The sequence below is a fragment of the Carassius auratus genome, chromosome 21, assembly GCF_003368295.1.
Source record: "Carassius auratus strain Wakin chromosome 21, ASM336829v1, whole genome shotgun sequence".
NCBI classification, from domain to species: domain Eukaryota; kingdom Metazoa; phylum Chordata; class Actinopteri; order Cypriniformes; family Cyprinidae; genus Carassius; species Carassius auratus.
This window is the reverse complement of record NC_039263.1, coordinates 20,663,467-20,685,358: the sequence shown is the minus strand read 5'-3', so window position 1 is coordinate 20,685,358 and position 21,892 is coordinate 20,663,467. Positions and strand designations below refer to the sequence as shown.

At 38.2% G+C, this 21,892-nt stretch overlaps 1 protein-coding gene across 3 annotated transcripts in view; it reads right to left on the bottom strand.

The window, feature by feature from the left end:
- The window catches only part of l1camb (L1 cell adhesion molecule, paralog b), a 59,068-nt gene that overhangs the window by 27,786 nt on the left and 9,390 nt on the right, over window positions 1-21,892 (bottom strand). For 2 of the 3 annotated variants that reach the window (XM_026196670.1, XM_026196671.1), the window contains exons 2-8: window positions 18,914-19,139; window positions 7,762-7,776; window positions 4,806-4,908; window positions 3,962-4,131; window positions 2,820-2,945; window positions 2,538-2,708; window positions 418-532 (exon numbers count right to left, since the gene is read on the bottom strand). In XM_026196670.1, coding sequence (XP_026052455.1) covers window positions 418-532; window positions 2,538-2,708; window positions 2,820-2,945; window positions 3,962-4,131; window positions 4,806-4,908; window positions 7,762-7,776; window positions 18,914-19,034 — 821 coding nt within the window. In that variant the 5' untranslated portion in view covers window positions 19,035-19,139. The remainder of the gene's footprint in view (window positions 1-417; window positions 533-2,537; window positions 2,709-2,819; window positions 2,946-3,961; window positions 4,132-4,805; window positions 4,909-7,761; window positions 7,777-18,913; window positions 19,140-21,892) is intronic. The other variant, XM_026196672.1, reaches the window with a different exon arrangement.

Here is a 21,892-nt window from a genome sequence, read left to right as displayed (position 1 = left end):
GTTTCAAGGCACTTCAGGGGACCTTTAATGTGGCTGTTTCTACTTGGGTGATTATTGTCACAATATTACATATGTATAATATCCATTATAGGCTGCATGTCTTGTTACCTGTTTATTGGATTTATGTGTGCTCTGTTTAGTCATGTGTCAGTGCTGTCTTTGTCTTGAGAAGAATGGTTGATGAACGCTCTGTGCATTGAATATTTAAGTCTGTAAACTGATGGTAAGGCTTGGAATGTGATTTCTGAACTTCAGAGAGCAGCAGCAGATGTTTAAACTGACAAAACACTTGTAAACCACAGTAAATGCGTTCAGTACATTTCCAAGTCACATGTTACTTGGCTGATTATTTTTGTGGTTGTCCGCTGAAGTGTAATGTCTGATTGTGAACTGACAGAACACTGGCTGAATACTCACAGGCCTTCTGGGATGCACTCTAGAGTCAGCGTTTGACCCCTGAGCACCAGGTAAGAGCTGTGGGATCCCGCTGGCTTCTGCAGCTGGGGACGCCGGTTCTTCAACACAGAATTAGCTGTGGAAACCGAAGAACACATTTAAGTGTGTAACGTATGTAACCCTGCATGGTTCCCTGAGGAGAGACTGAGGAACTGTGTCATAGGCACACTTCCCCCCATAGATGTGAACATTTAATAAAATTATAATAAAAATGTTATTTGTTTTATAAAAAAAAAAAAAAAAAAAAAAAAAATTACCATAATCGGTTCCAAATCCTAGAGCTTTACTTTGGTGAAGTGTTTTAAATGCTGTCCATAATTCTTTTTTTTTTTTTAAAGTCTAAGTAAAATAAAACTTAAAAATAAATAAATGATTAATTAATAAAAAAGATTTCTGATTTTGTTGTTTTTCTAGCAATACATTTATTACGGCATTAGCTGCCCTTTACCTGTGTTATTTATTTCTTTATTTGAGACCCTGGACTACAAAACAAGTCCTAAGTGTACATTTGTTAAAATTGAGATTTATACATCATCTGAAAGCTAAAAAAAAAAAAAAAAAAAAAAGCTCTCTGTTGATGTCTGGTTTGTTAGGAGGACAATATTTGTCCAAGATACAACAATTTGAAAATCTGAGGGTGCAAAAAAACATCTTTAAAGTTGTCCAAATGAAGTTCTTAGCAATGCATATTACTATTCAAAAATTAAGTTTTAATATATTTATGGCAGAACATTTACAAATATCTTCATGCAACATGATCTTTACTTAATATTTTTGATATTTTATCATTTGTAAATCTCTTTGGATAAAAGCATCTGCTAAATGACTAAATGTAAATGTAATGTCCTAATGATGTTTGGCATAAAATAAAAATCTATTATTTTGACCCATACAATGTGTTTTTGGCTATTGCTACAAATATACCCCAGAGACTGCTTTTGTGCTCCAGGGCCACATTTGTTCATTTTAAGGGTATAATCCTCACCCCACCCAAACTTCATGGCTCAGTACATTTTTTATAACATGCTTATACAAAGTTAACAAATAATTCTAATAAAAAGCAATAACAAATACTATTTGCTCATTAGTATCCATATGTTGCCATTACAATGCTTAGACAAAGCCATGTAACTGCTCGCAGTGCTAGTATTACTCATATATTTTTTTCAGTCATCCTCTTTGGACTATATACTGTTAGAAAAGATGGATGTTGAGTCTCCACTTCCTTCCACTATAGAAAAGTGAAGTGAAAACTTAATTTGGAGCCTGAGACTGCGGAGTAGTGATCACAATCATGACACCACACCCTGGTTTTATAGCATCAAATAACATACATCAGTATGATATAGAAAAAAAGATTGATGGAAATAATCTTAGGGAAAATGTTTTTGAAGTGTAATTAGATCATTTAGTTTACATGGAAAGGTTTATAAGGTAAGGTTTTTTATAAACTAATTTTACTTTGTTGGATCAGCAGCTATGCTAATGATGTCTGTATTTGTTTCTCTGTTTCCGCTGGGATTCACATCCCGTGGTAACTAGGATTTACACAAGCTCCAGTCTGGATCCAGAACACCTGAGAAGAGATGAAGCTGACCCTCAGAGGACCTCAGATGATGCTAACCCTGAATCAACAAACAGAACTAACAAATATTGCTAAATGTGTGACTGAATCATATAATAACTTAATTAATAATATTGATAGTTCATCGTCTAGCTGACTACGTCTTGTATTATTATTTTTATTTTTTCTAAAATCCTGTCAAATGTGCACAAACTACTAGCTACTACTAAATATTGTAGAAACATAATTTTCTGTAAAGTTGCTTTGTAACGATTTGTTTTGTAAAAAGCGCTATACAAATAAACTTGAATTGAATTGAATTGAAAGTTTCTGATGACCTTTCCTTCAGTCAGCCTCCAGGCTTCACTTTACACACTTGCTTTTGGACATGCTTCAACTCGCTTCTATTGGTTTTGTGTTGTAAAGCATAACCTGGGTTTTGTTCCTAAGTCAAATCCTAATATTACTTGATCTGAAACAGAGAGTATGTGACTGGATTAGAGGAGAGTCTACACACAGGGTGTGACGCTGATGGAGATGCGCTCTTTAGGGAGGATGACGCTGGCGTTGATGTAGTGGGCATTGCAGGTGTAGTCTTCTCTGCTGTCATTGACTAGTAAGTTGGCAAAGTACAGATTTCCATCAAGACTAGTGGTCACCCGCTCATTCAGAGGGATGTGGCGCAGCTCTGAACAACAAACAAATAAATGAATAAAGAGAGAGAGAGAGATAATTAATCAATTCAAGTGTTATGCAGGGCAATCGAGTTTGGCAAAAGTAGATTCAATAGAAGACTTACGCATGTCCATCCAGTGTATTTTGGGAGTGACAGAGCTCTTGGGAGGGTTACAGTAGAGGACTGCGCTGTCTCCCTCCTCAAACGATCTTGTTTTCTGCCTCTTCTCTTTGGCCAAGGTTGGGATGGCTGTGAAAGAGCCAGAAGAATGTATCCAAGGTTATCCAGGCATCTTTTGCATGTGAATTCAATTAGTGAAGAATGGCTTAATGGAGACCTCAAGCTCGCTCTTGATCTGAATACTGACCGGATCTCTCTGGAGCCATAATGTCTGCTCACTAACTGAGATATTGATCTGTCTTTCATTTTGTTTTCTCCAGCTGGCTTAACACACACATCCATAATGGACCTGAATTCAGTCTTGGCTCTTTCTTTTTTGTATGTATGTGACAGTCAGTGCTGAGAAGGTTACTTTGGGGTAATTAGTACTAGTTCAGTTATTTTATGAAATGAATGTAACTAAATACATTTGATTACTTTTTCTATTGTATTATTTCTAGTGAATATGTGAAACTGTTGAAAGGGTAAACCTTACATTGGACTCAACACTAATTACTATCAATATCCTACATCACTTGAATTAAGATTCATTTTAAAACACAGCCACCACAAAATCAGACTTCAGCACCTCTTTTAACTCTGAGATCATTCTGAGGTTAAATAAAGATTTATAATCATAAGATTTAGTTTAATAGCTATGAAGAAACCAAATTGTTGCATAGATATGAACGGAAATGCTGGAAACGAACAATGCCTTTGAAGAAATAACTCTAACATTTAACATTTTCGTAAGTAGCTGTAATTTAACTACACATTTTTTTTTCCTCAGTAACCCGTAACTGACTCTAGTTACATTTATTTAGCATTTTAAAAATGTGATTCCATTACATGTTAGGGTTAGGTTCCAGTTCTGTGCTCGGCACTTGCTGCTGCAGATTTTACTCTCAATCTGTGTTTCATCACCCAGGGTGCGCTTGTTTTCTCCACTCATACTGATGCATGCTGTCATACTGAGCACAGCTGATGACTGTGCCATTGTGGAGAATGGAGAGGCTCATCTGGGTTTCTGTGCACAAGTAACCATGCTGCTTTTCCAGTCGTAACCACTGAGACGTAGTGCTTGTGGCGCTAGAGGAGAGACTCACGCTCTGTGATCAGCTGCGCCAGGTCTGAGACGGCGGTTCCCAGCTCATTGGCCACGTAGCAGCGGTACGAGCCCTGATAGGATCGGAGCTCCTCTTTATCTTCTGCTGTCAGGGTCCCAGACTCAAACAGTTCCCTCTTAAACTCTTTGCCATCTTTCACCCAGCGGAAGCTGTCATAGTAAGGTGAGAAAAGAAAGACAATTTTAAATCTAAAGTGGGACCGATAAGACACGTGTACAGTTGTGCTTGCAAGTTCACTGCCCTGAACTACAGATGTTTCCATATGATCCACAACACAAAATAATGAGCCGTTCGCCTTGGCTTGGTTCTTGATATCATTACCTGGGTGATCCACAACTGTTTGCTTTGTAATAGCTGTGTGTGAGTCCCTTGTTCATCATGTCTGCCCTTCAGTAAAATCCTCCAGCTCCTGACATTCTTTGCTCATCTTTCACATACAGTATGTGAACCCTTTCCATTAGCAACTGTGTGGTTTTCACACTGAGGATGACTGAGCAATTATTGTAAAAGCTTAGCACAAATATCAGGGCTGCCCTGAGTTGTTCCTGGAGATCCACCGTCCCGCAGCATTCAGTCCAAACCCTGCTGCGACACGGCAGGAGAACTGGGCAGCCCTGCTGTATATAGTGATGTCAAAGAGATTATGAATCACCATAAATCATTTACTGTGAAGTCTATGACTTTTCAAGTCCTGGGTGTCTACAATCATGTACATTTTGTTCACATTTACAGTATCTGAAACAATTGGTTCTGATGATTTGACATACAGTAATGTAGCAAAGGGGCTGATGTTTGGCAGAAGGAAGGACCGTGTCAGACTCACCTGGGTGCCGGGTCTCCACTGGCTTCACAGGCCAGAATCACATCATCCAGAGAGAAAGCAGTGTGAGACACGGGCTGAACTGTGATCGTTGGAGCTTGTTTTACTGGGGAAAAGATACAGAATACTCACAAGAAACCATGGTTGTAAGCAGTGTTTTGAGTTAAAGGTAGAGTTCACATCTGCTGGACAATAAATGCTCCTGAACCTAAATCAATTTTTCTCATGTTGTTTCCTAAAACACCTATAAACATTTGAATTAAGTCTGTAAAAATAGTGACCAAATCTATCCATTGTTTTAGTACAAGATTCTTCAAAAGGCGGCCTGCAGGCAACATTAGTCCAAGGAGAGGAAAAATGTTTAGCCTGCGCTCATTTTAAATAATGTGGCATGAAAATTCAAACGCAGCAGCAGAAAACGAGATTACATTGTGTCTAAACCAGACGCATCGCAACAAAATACAACAGAACCCATTATAATCAGTGATGCTGATGTGGCACGGCACGACAGAAAACTGATGCCTTGCTCTATTTATGATGCACTGACATCAAGTTCAGATGATCAGTGTACAGTATTGTTCAAAATAATAGCAGTACAATGTGACTAACCAGAATAATCAAGGTTTTTCGTATATTTTTTTATTGCTACGTGGCAAACAAGTTACCAGTAGGTTCAGTAGATTCTCAGAAAACAAATGAGACCCAGCATTCATGATATGCATGCTCTTAAGGCTGTGCAATTGGGCAATTAGTTGAATTAGTTGAAAGGGGTGTGTTCAAAAAAATAGCAGTGTGGCATTCAATCACTGAGGTCATCAATTTTGTGAAGAAACAGGTGTGAATCAGGTGGCCCCTATTTAAGGATGAAGCCAACACTTGTTGAACATGCATTTGAAAGCTGAGGAAAATGGGTTGTTCAAGACATTGTTCAGAAGAACAGCGTACTTTGATTAAAAAGTTGATTAGAGAGGGGAAAACCTATAAAGAGGTGCAAAAAATGATAGGCTGTTCAGCTAAAATGATCTCCAATGCCTTAAAATGGAGAGCAAAACCAGAGAGACGTGGAAGAAAACGGAAGACAACCATCAAAATGGATAGAAGAATAACCAGAATGGCAAAGGCTCAGCCAATGATCACCTCCAGGATGATCAAAGACAGTCTGGAGTTACCTGTAAGTACTGTGACAGTTAGAAGACGTCTGTGTGAAGCTAATCTATTTTCAAGAATCCCCCGCAAAGTCCCTCTGTTAAAAAAAAGGAATGTGCAGAAGAGGTTACAATTTGCCAAAGAACACATCAACTGGCCTAAAGAGAAATGGAGGAACATTTTGTGGACTGATGAGAGTAAAATTGTTCTTTTTGGGTCCAAGGGCCACAGGCAGTTTGTGAGACGACCCCCAAACTCTGAATTCAAGCCACAGTACACAGTGAAGACAGTGAAGCATGGAGGTGCAAGCATCATGATATGGGCATGTTTCTCCTACTATGGTGTTGGGCCTATTTATCGCATACCAGGGATCATGGATCAGTTTGCATATGTTAAAATACTTGAAGAGGTCATGTTGCCCTATGCTGAAGAGGACATGCCCTTGAAATGGTTGTTTCAACAAGACAATGACCCAAAACACACTAGTAAACGGGCAAAGTCTTGGTTCCAAACCAACAAAATTAATGTTATGGAGTGGCCAGCCCAATCTCCAGACCTTAATCCAATTGAGAACTTGTGGGGTGATATCAAAAATGCTGTTTCTGAAGCAAAACCAAGAAATGTGAATGAATGTTGTTAAAGAATCATGGAGTAGAATAACAGCTGAGAGGTGCCACAAGTTGGTTGACTCCATGCCACACAGATGTCAAGCAGTTTTAAAAAACTGTGGTCATACAACTAAATATTAGTTTAGTGATTCACAGGATTGCTAAATCCCAGGAAAAAAAAAATGTTTGTACAAAATAGTTTTGAGTTTGTACAGTCAAAGGTAGACACTGCTATTTTTTTGAACACACCCCTTTCAACTAATTGCCCAATTGCACAGCCTTAAGATCGTGCATATCATGAATGCTGGGTCTTGTTTGTTTTCTGACAATCTACTGAACCTACTGGTAACTTGTTTGCCACGTAGCAATAAAAAATATACTAAAAACCTTGATTATTCTGGTTAGTCACATTGTACTGCTATTATTTTGAACAATACTGTAGATAACGATGTGACAGAAGAAATATTATCTTTGTTATGGAATAAACATTAGTTCACAGTGAGTTCACAGTTACAAGTTCACAACATACAAGTTTGCTTTAATTTAAATTCAAGATCTGAAGTCAAATATTTTGCTTTCACTATGACTATAAAGATAACGCAAAATAATATTCAAACACACATATTAGACTCTTTTAACTTTAATTAAAGCACATAATCATTACCTGATAATTATATTTTGTATGTTATTCCTACTGCGACGTCAGAAAAAGAAAAAAATAAATATCTAAAATAGAATCCTGTTTCGCGTATTGTCGCGAATGGTTAGGACAAAAACTACATGGAAAATATACTATTTATCACATTGTGTCATGTTTGGTTGGGACACACGGTGTGACAGTTTGACATAAATATAGGTATAAAAACATTAATGCTGACATATCTAATAATTGAATGTGCAATTAGGGATAGTGGAGAGAAGAGATCCAGTCTGGAGATGAGCAGGAGCAGCTGATTTGCATGCCAGACATTGAGATCCGACATTTGTTTTTTCTCTCATTTGTTTTTAATATTCAACAGGCAAGTATGTATCTAAATGAAACAGACAACTGAGGAAAAAAATCTGAATATATATCTTGTGAACATCTTGTGACTATTTTAACAAAAGCAACAATAATATAATAATAATTGTAACAATAATACTAATACCACTACTTATAATAATTCAAAGAAATAAAGTAATACAGAGGGATCTGAAGTACTTACGGTTGTTATATGTGTCTGTTAGAGCGCAGAAGGAAGCAGTGAATGAGAGAGAGAGAGAGAGAGAGAGAGAGAGAGAGAGCACAGGGTTAGGCAGACTCATGCAGCACTGTTGATGTGGGACAGCATCCTAATGAAATGCATTGATCCAAGTGTTTTCCCCAACAAAATGCAGCAAAGAAATCAAATTCCTGAATTATTCAGACAATTATGTCACTCCTTTACACACAATACACACATTCAAGTAAGGGATTAGTCAACTTTGATTTCATCAGACAGAAGGAGTTCAGCACAATATAACTGGCTGCCTGGAGGAGACAAAGAAATGGAAAGAAATATTTGTTGTGACTAGCTACTCACCTTGCATATGCACAGTTGGGCTGTCAGTTCATTACATAATTAACAAAGGGAAAATTTACAAGTTAAAACGAAGGCATTTTTCCGCCCAGTGGATCAGTGATGAACAGCTCACTGACTGATATAGAATGCAGCTAAATGCAGAACACTGGGACCTGTTCAAGGTTTTTTCTTCTCATATTTATATCATATCACTAGTAATGCGTGCAATATCACCACAAGGACCAGCAGTTCAATTTTCAGAAGGAGCACACCAGACAGCGGCTAACTGTTGTGCTCTGACTAGCAGCTGTCAAGGACCTGTTTTTTTATTTATTGTATTTTTTCTCAAATCGACTTGAATGAGCCCATGAAGTCATATTTACCATGAGGTAGACCAGGGCATCAAACTCAGTTCCTGCAGGGCCACTTTCCTGCAGAGCATAGCCCTAAATCTAATTAAACACACCTGAACCAGCTAACTGAGGTCTTCAGGATTACTAGAAGCTTCCAGGCGAGAGCTTTGTAACTGGTTGTTTGGGGACAGTGGCTCCAGGAGTCATATTTGACTTGTGTTTTATACTTTTCCTTTGTACTCTGTTCCTGTCCCACATTGCCCTTGTTATGTCCTGATGGGTTTCATCTGTTTCTTTTTAGTCTATTAGCCTGTGAATTGAAGCCATTGTGTTTTCAGCATTCCTTGTCAGGTTTTGTGCATTGTTGGATGGGCTGTAAGCATGCTAAGATCTTTCACTGTATTTTGAATAAATCATCTTCAATCTGCTGTCCTTCAACTCTTTGCCCATGTTATGATATCAGGGCCAGAATTCATGGACAAGCAGAAGCTGACATAGGTGTTTGCAGTGTAAAATTGGTTCATTTTTGTTAGCTATTTTTATCTACAATCATTAGATCTAGAAGCCTGAAGTAAAATGACATAGCGTATTAATTGATCTGAATTAATAACTGAGAAATATCTATGTATAAAGGCCCCGGTATACTTCAAACAAAGTTTGTTTTCGTTCTTCATTTGGGGGCAAAAAGAAGTTCAAAAAGGCTAAATGGCGGTAAACTGTTTCCAAACTTTGCAACACCCCTTGCTACTGGAGGTGGGGTGTAGACATGTAGTAATGTAAACATGTCACGACGCTCGCGTGTATCCCCTAAAAACAAAAACAAGGAAATGATGATGTGTAGGTAATCTGAAACGAGCACCAATAGTTCAGAATATTATAGACAAAAGAATAATGATTAGCAGCAGTTCAGAGTCAAGCACCATGTTTTCAATACAAAAGAACCATACCATTACCATAATCAGTCCTTTATAGGAAGTGTGAATTTCTCATAGTCTGAAAACTTTAGCATGTTGTGGAAAAAATATTGGAATAAGTTTGTTACTTTTTCTTATTAGTGTTCATTTATTTTATTAAACTGGATAAATTTTTATGCTTTTTTATATTTTACGTGGTGTCATAATTGACTTTGGATAAAAACAAAGGTTTATTATTGTTTGTTCATTTGGCATTTCATTTATTACATACCCTTTACATTCGCTTATTAAAAATAATAGCAGGAGCAGCAGCAGCAGCAGCAGTATGGTGTAACATTTATTTGAAACACATGTATTTATTACTTGCTACTTCATATTTTTACTCTTTCTTTTTATTCTTTTCATGGCTTTGGAAAACTTGTCTCAGATGTTTCTCATAACTCCAGGTCGTCGACATCAAGCAATTTCTTTCTAGGAATTAAATGCTTTCTCTGAATCTTAAAAGTTTCTCCACGAGTGATTGCTCAGATGCAGATTTGTGCCAGCTCAGCTATTTGACACTCCAGTGTATTCATGTTACTAGTGACTAGGCCGGAGATATTGTTCTCTTGCCTGATCTCAATGGAATGAGAAACAAACCGAAAAAATAAATAAATCGGGCGTGAAAGAAGGTGGAGCTGCAGAACACACCCACTGATTGTGTAACCGACATGGACCAATAGAAACTCATAGGTGTTTAGGAGCCAAAACAAACTTCTCCAGGAAGTTTGCTTTAGACAGCTGTTTCAAACTGCTGTAAAAACTCAAAACGAACTTCATGTCGTTCTGATTTTGTTTGAAATGACATCATATCAGTTTGGTTCTTCGATTTTGTTTGAAGTATATCGGGGTCTTAAATATCCCACCCACCGCCCCCCTATTTTAATTTTTTTTATATATATTTACATTTACATTTATTCATTTAGCAGACGCTTTTATCCAAAGCGACTTACAGATGAGGACAGTGGAAGCAGTCAAAAACAACAAAAAGAGCAATTATAAATAAGTGCTATAACAAATAAATAATATAAATAATAAAAAGAAAACAGATATAATAAAAAAAGAATGGAGCAAGTTAGAGATTAAGAGTATTTTAAAAATATAATTAGAATAGTGATTGGTAAAGTTAGAGGGTCAAATAAAGATGGAAGAGATGTGTTTTAAGCCGATTAAGCCGATGGCTAAGGACTTAAGTTGGGGAGGTCATTCCACCAGGAGGGAACATTTAATTTAAAAGTCGGTAAAAGTGACTTTGTGCTTCTTTGGGATAGCACAATCAAGCGACGTTCACATGCAGAATGCAAGCTTGTAGAGGCACATAAGTCTGAAGTAACACATTTAGGTAAATGGGTGCAGAGCCAGTGGTAGTTTTGTAGGCAACATCAATGCCTTGAATTTTATGCAAGCAGCTATTGGAAGCCAGTGCAAATTGATAAACAGAGGTGTGACGTGTATTCTTTTTGGCTCATTAAAAATTAATCTTGCTGCCGCGTTCTGAATTAATTGTAAGGTTTGATAGAATTGGCTGGAAGACCTGCCAAGAGGGCATTGCAATAGTCCAGCCTGGACAAAACAAGAGCTTGTACAAGGAGTTGTGCAGCAGGTTCCCTAAAGAAAGGGCTTGATCTTCTTGATGTTGTATAAAGCAAATCTGCAGGATCGGACAGTTTTAGCAATGTGGCCTGAGAAAGTCAGCTGATCATCAATCATAAAGGAAGGAGTTACGGTTGATGTGCCTAACTTGATGGTGAAATTGTGATGAAACTATGGGTTTGCTGGAATCACAAGCAGTTCTGTCTTGGCAAGTTTGAGTTGAAGGTGATGGTCCATCATTCGGGAAGAAATGTCTGTTAGGCAAGCTGAGATGTGAATAGCTACCGTCGGATCATCAGGATGGAATGAGAGGTAGAGTTGAGTGTCATCAGCATAGCAGTGGTATAAAAAGCCATGTTTCTGAATGACAGAACCTAATCATGCCATGTAGACAGAGAAGAGAAGTGGTCCAAGAACTGAGCCCTGAGGTACCCCAGTAGTTAGATGTTGTGATTTGGACACCTCACCTCTCCAAGATACTTTGAAGGATCTATCTGACAGGTAAGACTCAAACCATTGAATTGTGGTTCCTGAGATGCCAATTCGAGAGTTAGACGAATTGTTTATTTTGTTAATGTAGTATGTCATTTTAGCAGTGGAGAAATTAGCAGAGAAGGAAGATAGGAGTGACTGATACAAATTAAGGTCAGTAGTATTTTTGGATTTGCGCCACACCCTTTCAGCAGCTCTAAGCTTAGAACGGTGTTCGCGTAGAACATCAGATAACCAAAGGGCAGAAGGGGTGTTACTGGCCTGGAAGACAAGGGGCAAACAGTGTCTAAACAAGATTTAAGAGTGGAGCAGTAGCACTGTTAACATCCAAAGATGCAAACAGTTTAGGGGAAGGAAGTGAAGTTGAAACCATTGCAGATACCTGGGAGTATGAAAGTGTGCGTAGGTTGCGTCGAAAGATGACATGTTCGAGGGGTAAGTGATGTGTCAGGGACCATGTTGAGGTTAAGAGTGAGGAGGAAGTGATCCGACGTGTGCAGTGGAGTAACCAGAACATGATCAGTAGAGCAGTGTCATGTAAAAATAAGGTCCAGTTGGTTGCCTGATTTGTGAGTAGCAGTAGTTGATACTCGGTTGAGATCAAAAGAGGCAAGCAGAGTGTGGAAATCAGCATACAGAGGTTTATCTAGATGGATATTGAAATCTCCAAACACAACTAGGGGAGTACAATCCTCAGGAAAGGTTGAGAGCAACACATCTAATTCATCCAAAAAGTTACCCAGTGGTCCTGGGGGTCGATAGACAACTACAAAATTTATTTTAAGAGGGTAGTTAACAGTAACTGAATGAGATTCAAGGAGCTGTTGATACCCAAAGATCCTAAAGGATTACATTTCCAGTCATTATAGATGAGTAGACCAGTATCTCCACCTCTTCCAGTCAAACGGGGGGAGTGGGAAAATGTGTGCTGCAGGTGTAGCAGTGTCCTCTGGTTCGATCCAGGTCTCTGTTAGGGCCATGAGATTAAGCTTTGAATGACTAATACATTAATTACATTATATTAAACTAAATGCTCAGTCCTAGGGCTGCTACTCTTCACGCTTTATATGCTACCCTTGGGAGATATCATCAGGAAACATTGTGTTAGCTTTCTCTGTTATGCTGATGATACTCAGCTCTATATTTCTTCGCGGCCCGGTGAAACACACCAATTTGAAAAACTAATGGAATGCATAGTCGATATAAAAAACTGGATGACGGGTAATTTCTCACTGCTAAATTCTGAAAAAAAAAAACAGGTGTTAATTATAGGACCTAAAAACTCTGCTTGTAATAACATAGAACACTGTCTAAGACTTGATGGCTGCTCTGTCAATTCTTCGTCATCAGTTAGGAACCTACACAGCAAAATCCCCAGTGTTAATTTAACACTCTTGAGTGTGGACTCATATAAACACTAATGCAGTGTTAAAAGTAACACTGAAGCAGAGTTGAAGTTAATGAGATAATTAAGAAGTTAATTGAGTTAATTGACCATTATTGAAGACACCTGATGTTAACAAGCAGAATCACCAAACGGGAAAATCACAATTTGTGTATCACCATTATAGTGGTCAATGTTTGCTTTAGCTGGGATCTTGACCCTTCAGTTATTATCTTTAGATTTTATGTGGCTGTGGTGACTGAATTATATCATACAGACAGACCACAGCAAAGGCAATCATGTGTGCCATTGATTGTGATTTGAGCTATTTGTTATAGAGTGACCTGAATGCCTGAGTTTAAGTTTCTTTACTGCATACATAAATTAAGTGAAAAAGCAAACTAAGCAACCCAGCATTTCTGACATAGTATGACATGTTTTTAATAGTTAGTTCGACGTAAAAAAAAAAAAGGTAATCTTTTGTTTGGACACACAGACATCAGGAATCAGCGTGAGCATCACAACAATGGTGACCATCAAAAAAGCATGTTGTAGCCAATAAAAACTCATCCATAGCTCCCATCATACATTACGGCATGAATAAATTATGAGCTGAACTGTCTTTTTAACTTTTTATTCTAACTATATTTTATTTTTGCTGTTTTTAAGTTAATTTTTTTGTATCTAGTTTTGTTCAGAGTTGGTCTGTTTATCAGAACATGTTTTACTTTGAGAAGAGACTGTAAATGAGTTCAGTGATTCATGTCAATCAACGATTACATTAAAACATAATAATCAACACGCGATGATTTTTGCTCTTGGTTTGACAAACAAACTTTAAAAATAAAAAGTTACAAGCCAAGATCCCAACTAAAGCAAACACTGACCACTATAATGGTGATACACAAATTGTGATTTTTCTCGTTTGTGATTCTGCTTGTTAACATCAGGTGTCTTCAATAATGCTTAATCATAACTCAATTAACTTCTTAATTATCTCATTAACTTCAACTCTGCTTCAGTGTTACTTTTAACACTGCTTCAGTGTTTATATGAGTCCACACTCAGAGTGTTAAATTAACACTGGGAAGTGTTAAATTAACACTGGGGATTTTGCTGTGTAGGTGTGCTATTTGATCGCAATCTTTCTTTAGAAAGCCACGTTTTTAGCATTTGTAAAACTGCATTTTTCCATCTCAAAAATATGTCTAAATTATGGCCTATGCTCTCAATGTCAAATGCAGAAATGCTAATCCATGCATTTATGACCTCAAGCTTAGATTATTGTAATGCTTTATTGGGTGGTTGTTCTGCACGCTTAGTAAACAAACTACAGCTAGTCCAAAATGCAGCAGCAAGAGTTCTTACTAGAACCAGGAAGTATGACCATATTAGCCCGGTCCTGTCAACACTGCACTGGCTCCCTATCAAACATTGTATAGATTTTAAAATATTATTTATTACTATAAAGCCCTGAATGGTTTAGCACCTCAGTATTTGAATGAGCTCTTTTTACATTATAATCCTCAATGTCCGCTACGTTCTCAAAACTCAGGCAATTAGATAATACCTAGAATATCAAAATCAACTGCTGGTGGCAGATCCTTTTCCTATTTGGCGCCTAAACTCTGGAATAACCTACCTAACATTGTTCGGGAGGCAGACACACTCTTGCAGTTTAAATCTAAATTAAAGACCCATCTCTTCATCCTGGCTTACACATAACATACTAATATGCTTTTAAAATCCAAATCTGTTAAAGGATTTTTAGGCTGCATTAATTATGTAAACCGGAACCGGAAACACTTCACATAACACCCGATGTACTTGCTACATCATTAGAAGAATGGCATATATGCCAATATTTGTCTGTTTCTCTCTTATTCTGAGGTCACCGTAGCCACCAGATCCAGTCTGTATCCAGATCAGAGGGTCACTGCAGTCACCCGGATGCAGTACGTATCCAGACCAGATGGTGGATCAGCACCTAGAAAGGACCTCTACATCCCTGAAAGACAGCGGAGACCAGGACAACTAGAGCCCCAGATACAGATCCCCTGTAAAGACCTTGTCTCAGAGGAGCACCAGGACAAGACCACAGGAAACAGATGATTCTTCTGCACAATCTGACTTTGATGCAGCCTGGAATTGAACTACTGGTTTCGTCTGGTCAGAGGAGAACTGGCCCCCCAACTGAGCCTGGTTTCTCCCAAGGTTTTTTTCTCCATTCTGTCACCGATGGAGTTTCGGTTCCTTGCTACTGTAGCCTCTGGCTTGCTTAGTTGGGGTCACTTCATCTACAGCGATATTGTTGACTTGATTGCAAATAAATGCACTGACACTTTTTAAACTGAACAGAGATGACATCACTGAATTCAACGATGAACTGCCTTTAACTATCATTTTGCATTATTGAGACACTGTTTTCCTAATGAATGTTGTTTAGTTGCTTTGACGCAATGTATTTTGTTTAAAGGGCTATATAAATAAAGATGACTTGACTTGACTTTTGAAGTAATGAAATCGGCTTTGTTTACAGCAGACTTGCAATTCAAGAGACCAATAGAAAAAATAAAGTAGTGTATTAGCAGATATAGGCAGAGTTGTTAAGATTGCACTGTCTACATTGTGTGATGTGTGGTTTGCGAGTGGTAGTGATAGTAGGGATCTGGAAACACAAAGTAAGATTTGGTTATAAACAAAAAACAACTGAAACAGAAATGAAACAAGAGAAAGAAAAAGAGATTAATCAAAACAGTCCTTATATTCCCTGCCTGTGTCCCTGCCCGATGGAGTCGCACGGTAGAGTCAATGGTCTTTACACTCTTCGGTCTTAATACAAGGAGGGCTTAACTGGAGGGCTGCAGCGACCGCTGCCGCGGTATACTAATCTTTTTTAAACCCGACAAAAAGGAAATTGAATTCAGCTAAACACACTTTACTGTTTATCACAACAAAGGTCTGAGCAAGCGCACAACATGACCCTAACCCTAACTCTATGCGATAGAGTACGAGACCAAACGCAGCACGTCTCAACACAGTAAACAAACAAGCGTTTCCTAGCAACGATAACTGAGCTAAACACTAATGAAACAAGAAATAAATACACTTATGATCTGCTTAACTCCCGCTGGTTTAATTGCTTCTCACAAAGGGTATTTCTTTATATTTTTTTCTTTACACTCTTTATATATATATATGTCAAACCCCTGCGATGGCGGCATCTCTGATCTCATAAATGACACATATTCTTACAAATAAAATAATATTTATTTAATTCAGCATTTATTTGTGTGTGTGTGTGCACTGTAAAAAGTGATTCTCCATATTTACTCAATAAAATTGTGACAACAGATTACAAGCAATATTATTAATTAAATTTAACATTATAATTATTTAGAATTAACACATTAGCACACTGGCTGGCATTCATTGCAAGTTGATGCATTACAAAAGGGCATCTTCTATGAACTATTGCGAATTCTATGAACTGTTGCGGATTGAACTGGTGAACTATTGTTTGCACTTGTGCTATAGGCCTAATATGAACTTGTGGGCATAAAATCCTATGGCAAGTGCCTTAATTCCCGGTTTTGTCTTTACCACACGTGAATGATTTCGCAATGTCAGAGTCGGTAAACATTTCTTTAAACAGCTCCGAAATTCCTTCATTGGAGTTCAATGAGTGGTGATTAACTGCAATGTTCAGACACCACAGAGCCTCCGCGCGCAGTGTTGGTGTGGCGCCCATGACCACCCGGAGGTCAGACGTTGCTGGAGCCGTAGCGTTGGCCAGTAGGCCTACAGTGGCACTAATTTGCGGCAGTGGTGGTGGAGGTGCAGCCGTGCAAACAGCTGAGATTGGTAGAATTAACTGCTCTCTCCGAGCATGCATTCCATTTTTATGTTTAGTGGATTGCATATGCGACCGAAGGGCGTTAGCTCCCATCCAGTTGACATTGATGTTTTTTTTGACACACCGAACAATAAGCATGCCTGTTATTCCCTTCTACAGGCCTGAGCCAGTCCTTAAATGCTGGGTCGTTAACCCAGCTATTAGAAAACTTGCATTTGCCCATGAAGACGACGATGGTTGTCCAGTCGTTGAAGATATGCCTTGAAGCAAGTCTAAAATAAAACGTAAGCCAGCCACTTCTGTTGAGCGCGTAGTGTTCTGAGATGATGTTGAACGACCACTGAATATGACGTCAGAATCAAACATACGTTAAGATGGAGACGAAAGACCTTTAATTATGTGCCCAGATATGCTAAAGCCCATATTTAAACGAACTAACGCGAACGCAGATAGAATTTCAATCAGAATAGGACACCTGATAGTCTGAAAAAATAATGCCTAATTTGGAAAAAAAGAATACCTCTGAGACTACATTTAACACTTTTAATGGCCTTAAATTTGACAATTTTGATTGATCACTTTTTAATACTTTTTAAAACCCCGCGGACACCCTGAAAAAGAGCTGGTGGTTCGCATTGTGATGAATGGCCATCGGGTTGACCACTCCTTCTCAAAGGAACACCTATAGGTGGCTGCTCTACTTAACCCTCTCTTTTCGCCTGTTTCCAGTGGGTTCTCTACTGTTTCCTCTATGATTTCCTCCACAGTCTCTTCCATGGACCCATCTTCTACTGGCACCCTAATTGCCTCCTATCTTCTCCTTGGTCACCTCCTCTGAGCCACCTTTTTAGGGAGCTGATCTTTTAGAGCAAAGCATGAAAGAATGCTCATTTGCCTCTTCCCTGACATCTTTGAAATAGACGAATGCAATAATCAATATTATACATTGGATAAAATATAATGAAATAGCCTAGGCAAAACGTTTTCAAAATGGGGACCAGGATGTTGTGCAGTAAAAATAAAAGGAAAGAAAAAAACTAAAAATAATTCAAACTATTATGGGTACTGCCATACAAGTATTATGGATAGGCCTATTATAGAATTCTTTTATAAAACTGTCAGAGTAGCCCCACATCCTCTTCAACGTGTAAAGTTAGCTATAACAAAATAATAGTGGACTAATAATAGGCCGACACCGTACGATGGCCAAAATTGCATGCGTGTCAGGGTCATAATAACCATCAGACCAAAACATATCTTAGACTGTTTAGAAAAAAAATTAAAATTCATATATTGATAAAAAAAACATAAAGTCAAAATCAGGGTCATTATCTTGGCAATTCAATGGAGCTGAACAAAAACTGGGGGTGGCACACATATGTCTGGACACATGTATTATATCTGGACACATGTATTCCCCAGCAATGGTGAGATGACTTACTCTACTCATTGGATGTTCTTCTCCCACGTTGATCAGTCTGTAGAAATTAGTTCGGCGAGATGTAAATAATTTAAAATCTGACAGCCGCTGTCCTCTTTTGTAACCGTTACGTTACCTACTTCATCGAGCATCTGAATCTGTGTTGTGCACGAGCCTGTGAAAATCTTACCCAGATACAGCAATGCTATTTTCTGATTGGCTGATCGGTAGCTATTTTTTTTTTTTATCCGATTAGCTGGTGCGTGTCAGGGCCGTAGGGGAACTCAGTTGATTCCTCTACCTGTTTCACTGTTTAAAAAATAGCGCCACAACTTGGTGGGCCTTATCCTCGTAATGTCTCTGCGTGAGAAATACAAGGTGTGGCGTGTGAGCGTGTGAACGGGTTGAAATGTGTGTTGAAATGTTTCTTTATATACAGTATGTGTGCTTTCAGTTGTTCCTACACCTTGTCATAAATTTAGAATAAATCTTGGTACGGTAGTTGATGAATCATTGTTTGTTCATTAGGTAAGTGAATGAGACACTATGTCTTTGACCACATAACTGCAAATTAAAATTCCAATTTAAAAGTTTTTCTTAACATACCAAACAAATAATATAAGTTTTATATCAAAAGAGTGAAACTGCACCTACATGGTGGTTGTTATTCACTATTTGAGGAATGACACTTTGCAAAACACTGTTCTTGCACATTATAGAAGATTCTTTCTGAAATAGGTAGAGTTTGGGTGGGATGCTACTCACAATCAGGAGGTATTATAATGTATCCATGTGTTTGTAGCACATTGAGGAGGAGGAGCAGCAGATGAAGATGTGTCCTGTTGCTCCCTCTTCTGCATGCCGGCTTACACTGAACTAGAGGCATTCTGCATCAAACCAGCAGCCACCGCATGCAAACACAGCTGGGTCCAGACAGCCTCCACCGGAGCAAGAGACGGCTCACGTGTGACTCTGCACGCTTCTGATGCTTCTGCATGAGAAAGAGGAGAGCAATGAAGAGGGCCCAGATAGAGAATCGGTGAAAACCATTGAATCGATGTTAAAAATAGTTAATTTGTGTTAATGACACTGAATCAATATCATGTTTGCACCCACAATTAATGATGAAAAAAATCAACAAACCACCATTATTGTGATAAGTGTTGGCTTTAGTTGGGATTTTGACTCTTGATTTTCATCATGTTTATTCTCTCTCAGTGCTTACAGCAGTTCTTTAATACAAACACGTGTGCATTAATAAAGAAAGAGATGTTTTAAAATTAAATTGGAGTAGATTCTTTTTTAGTGATGGGTTTCAAGTTGAAATAATAATGTTAAAGCTAATCTTCCATTACTGATGCAAATGTTTTGTTTGGATGCAAGGATACTGTGGCGTAATATACAGAAAGATTTTGACATCAACACTCAGCATGCAACCCCTCAACAATGGTGATGATCATCAAACTAATTCAGATAAACGGATCAACTGCAATGCATGCTGGGAGTCACAAATGCGTTTTGTCCTATGTTGATACCCAGCATGCATTTCAGCATAAAATCTTCTTTTGTTGATTGTAACCATTGTTGAGATTCATACACTGATTCTTGAAGTCTACTTGAATCAGTAATTTAAAAAAAAAAAAAAAAAATAAGTATTTTCTGTTAGTTCATAGATGTGTGAAAGCTGTATCACTGCTTTAATCTCACACTGTAGTATCACACATAAAAAATACAACACACTTATGAGCAATTATTTAAATAACATTACAATAATTACAGTCACTGAATCAATGGTTGCTAGCTCTCAGGGAGATACCTAACTACACCACAAGACAAATGTACCTTTACCCACCAGAAAGGATTAAAAAATGAAAACAAAAAGAAGAAACAGCCATTAAACCAAAAGGTTCATAAAAGACAAATTCTCATTATCCATTCATCCATGGTAATGGCACCATTCTAAAAACATGAACTTCCCTCAAGAAGAAAAATGTATGTGCGAAATTTCATTACCTACACAGAAAAGAGAAAATAAAGAAAAGAAAAGGGAAGATTCATATATTAGTTTAAATGACAAGAAAACTCATATAAGGCAGCAGGGTGAGCAAGAGTATTTTTATATTATCCTGCGGAGCAAAGTGATGTTTGACGTCTTTTTACTGAATATCTCTCATGTGATCAAAGCAACCACACATGATATAATCAACTCTGGGCATCTACAATCAGATACTCAGCCAATGGCTTCTAACAGTGACATTAATGCACCTATGCATTAACAGACAGACTACATTAATATATATTACACACACAAACACACACACACACACGTTTTTATATATATATATATATATATATATATATATATATATATATATATATATATATATATAAACAATAATTCATCTATATATTTTTTTTAAATAACTGGAATAAATTAAATTTCAATGCCAAATCTGAGAAAATACTGTAAATTCATTACATAGTTAATAAGGGCTTAAACTATAAAAGCTTTTATTTAAAGTAATGACTCTCCCCTCTTTGTCTTGTTCTGAACATGAGCGGCAGGGAGGAGTCCAGCACAGTGTGTGTGTGTGTGTGTGCATACACACTGAAATATTGAGCAGTGGCAGCTGTGGTGGTAAGTGCCATTAATGGATGAAGTGGGGGAGCAGGCATTTATCGTTCTGTCCATCCATCCATCCATCTGTATTTGTTTTCCAGACAGTTGATTCAATCATGCTGAGTCGTAGGATTTGTTCTGTCTGCCACACCCTGCACTTTTCTAATCTATTATATCCCTTTTCTTGGGTCTTCCTTGGGCTGTGTGTAGGTGTGCATGATTTTAATGCGTTTCCATATTATCGCAGCAATTTACATACAGATGTAATTCAGAAACCAGCATAATGCTGTTCTTGCCTAATGTGCATGGCTCACCGCCTCCTCTCCAGCTTCAGCTCCATTTCCATGACAACAAAATCCCATCGGAATCCCCCAGAACACACAGACATGGCTGCTGAGGAGAGTCAGGCATATGTGGAGCAGCCAAGCACTCAAAGACAGATGCAAACACTGTCACGGATGCCTCTGCCACACTATTGTGCACGCAGACTACAAAAACCACAAAGCGCAAGCTCAACACAAGCAAGTCTGGCCAATTTCTTTATATTCCAGAAACCAGCTTAAAGCAGGAACTGACTCACAACTGGCTGGACACAGCGGACAAGCAGGCGACTGTGTGGATTCCTGCCATCAGGGCTGTAGCTAGACCGGCTATAAAGGTCTTCATGAACAAATGGGTCCTTCTAGACATTATATTGGCTGAAATGCCCTTAAAGGGGTCATGAGCTGAGAAACAAAAATTTCCTTGATCTTTCAACATAAGAGTTCATTGTGCTATAAAAACATCCCGTAAGTTTCAGAAATCTTTGTTGTTAGTCTTAAAACAGCTTATATTGAAGCAAGTCTGCCAAAACGACTGCTTGTGGAATGTGCCACTCTATGATTTGACCTTCTACTGATATCTGTTTACCTCCACCCATTGATTATACATCACTGGCTTTTTACCACCACCCACTGATTCTACATCACTGCCTGTTTACCTCCACCCACTGAATATACATCACTGCCTGTTTAGCTCCACCCACTGATTCTACATCACTGCCTGTTTACCTCCACCCACTGATTCTTCATCATTGCCTGTTTACCTCCACCCACTGATTCTATATCACTATCTGTTTACCACCA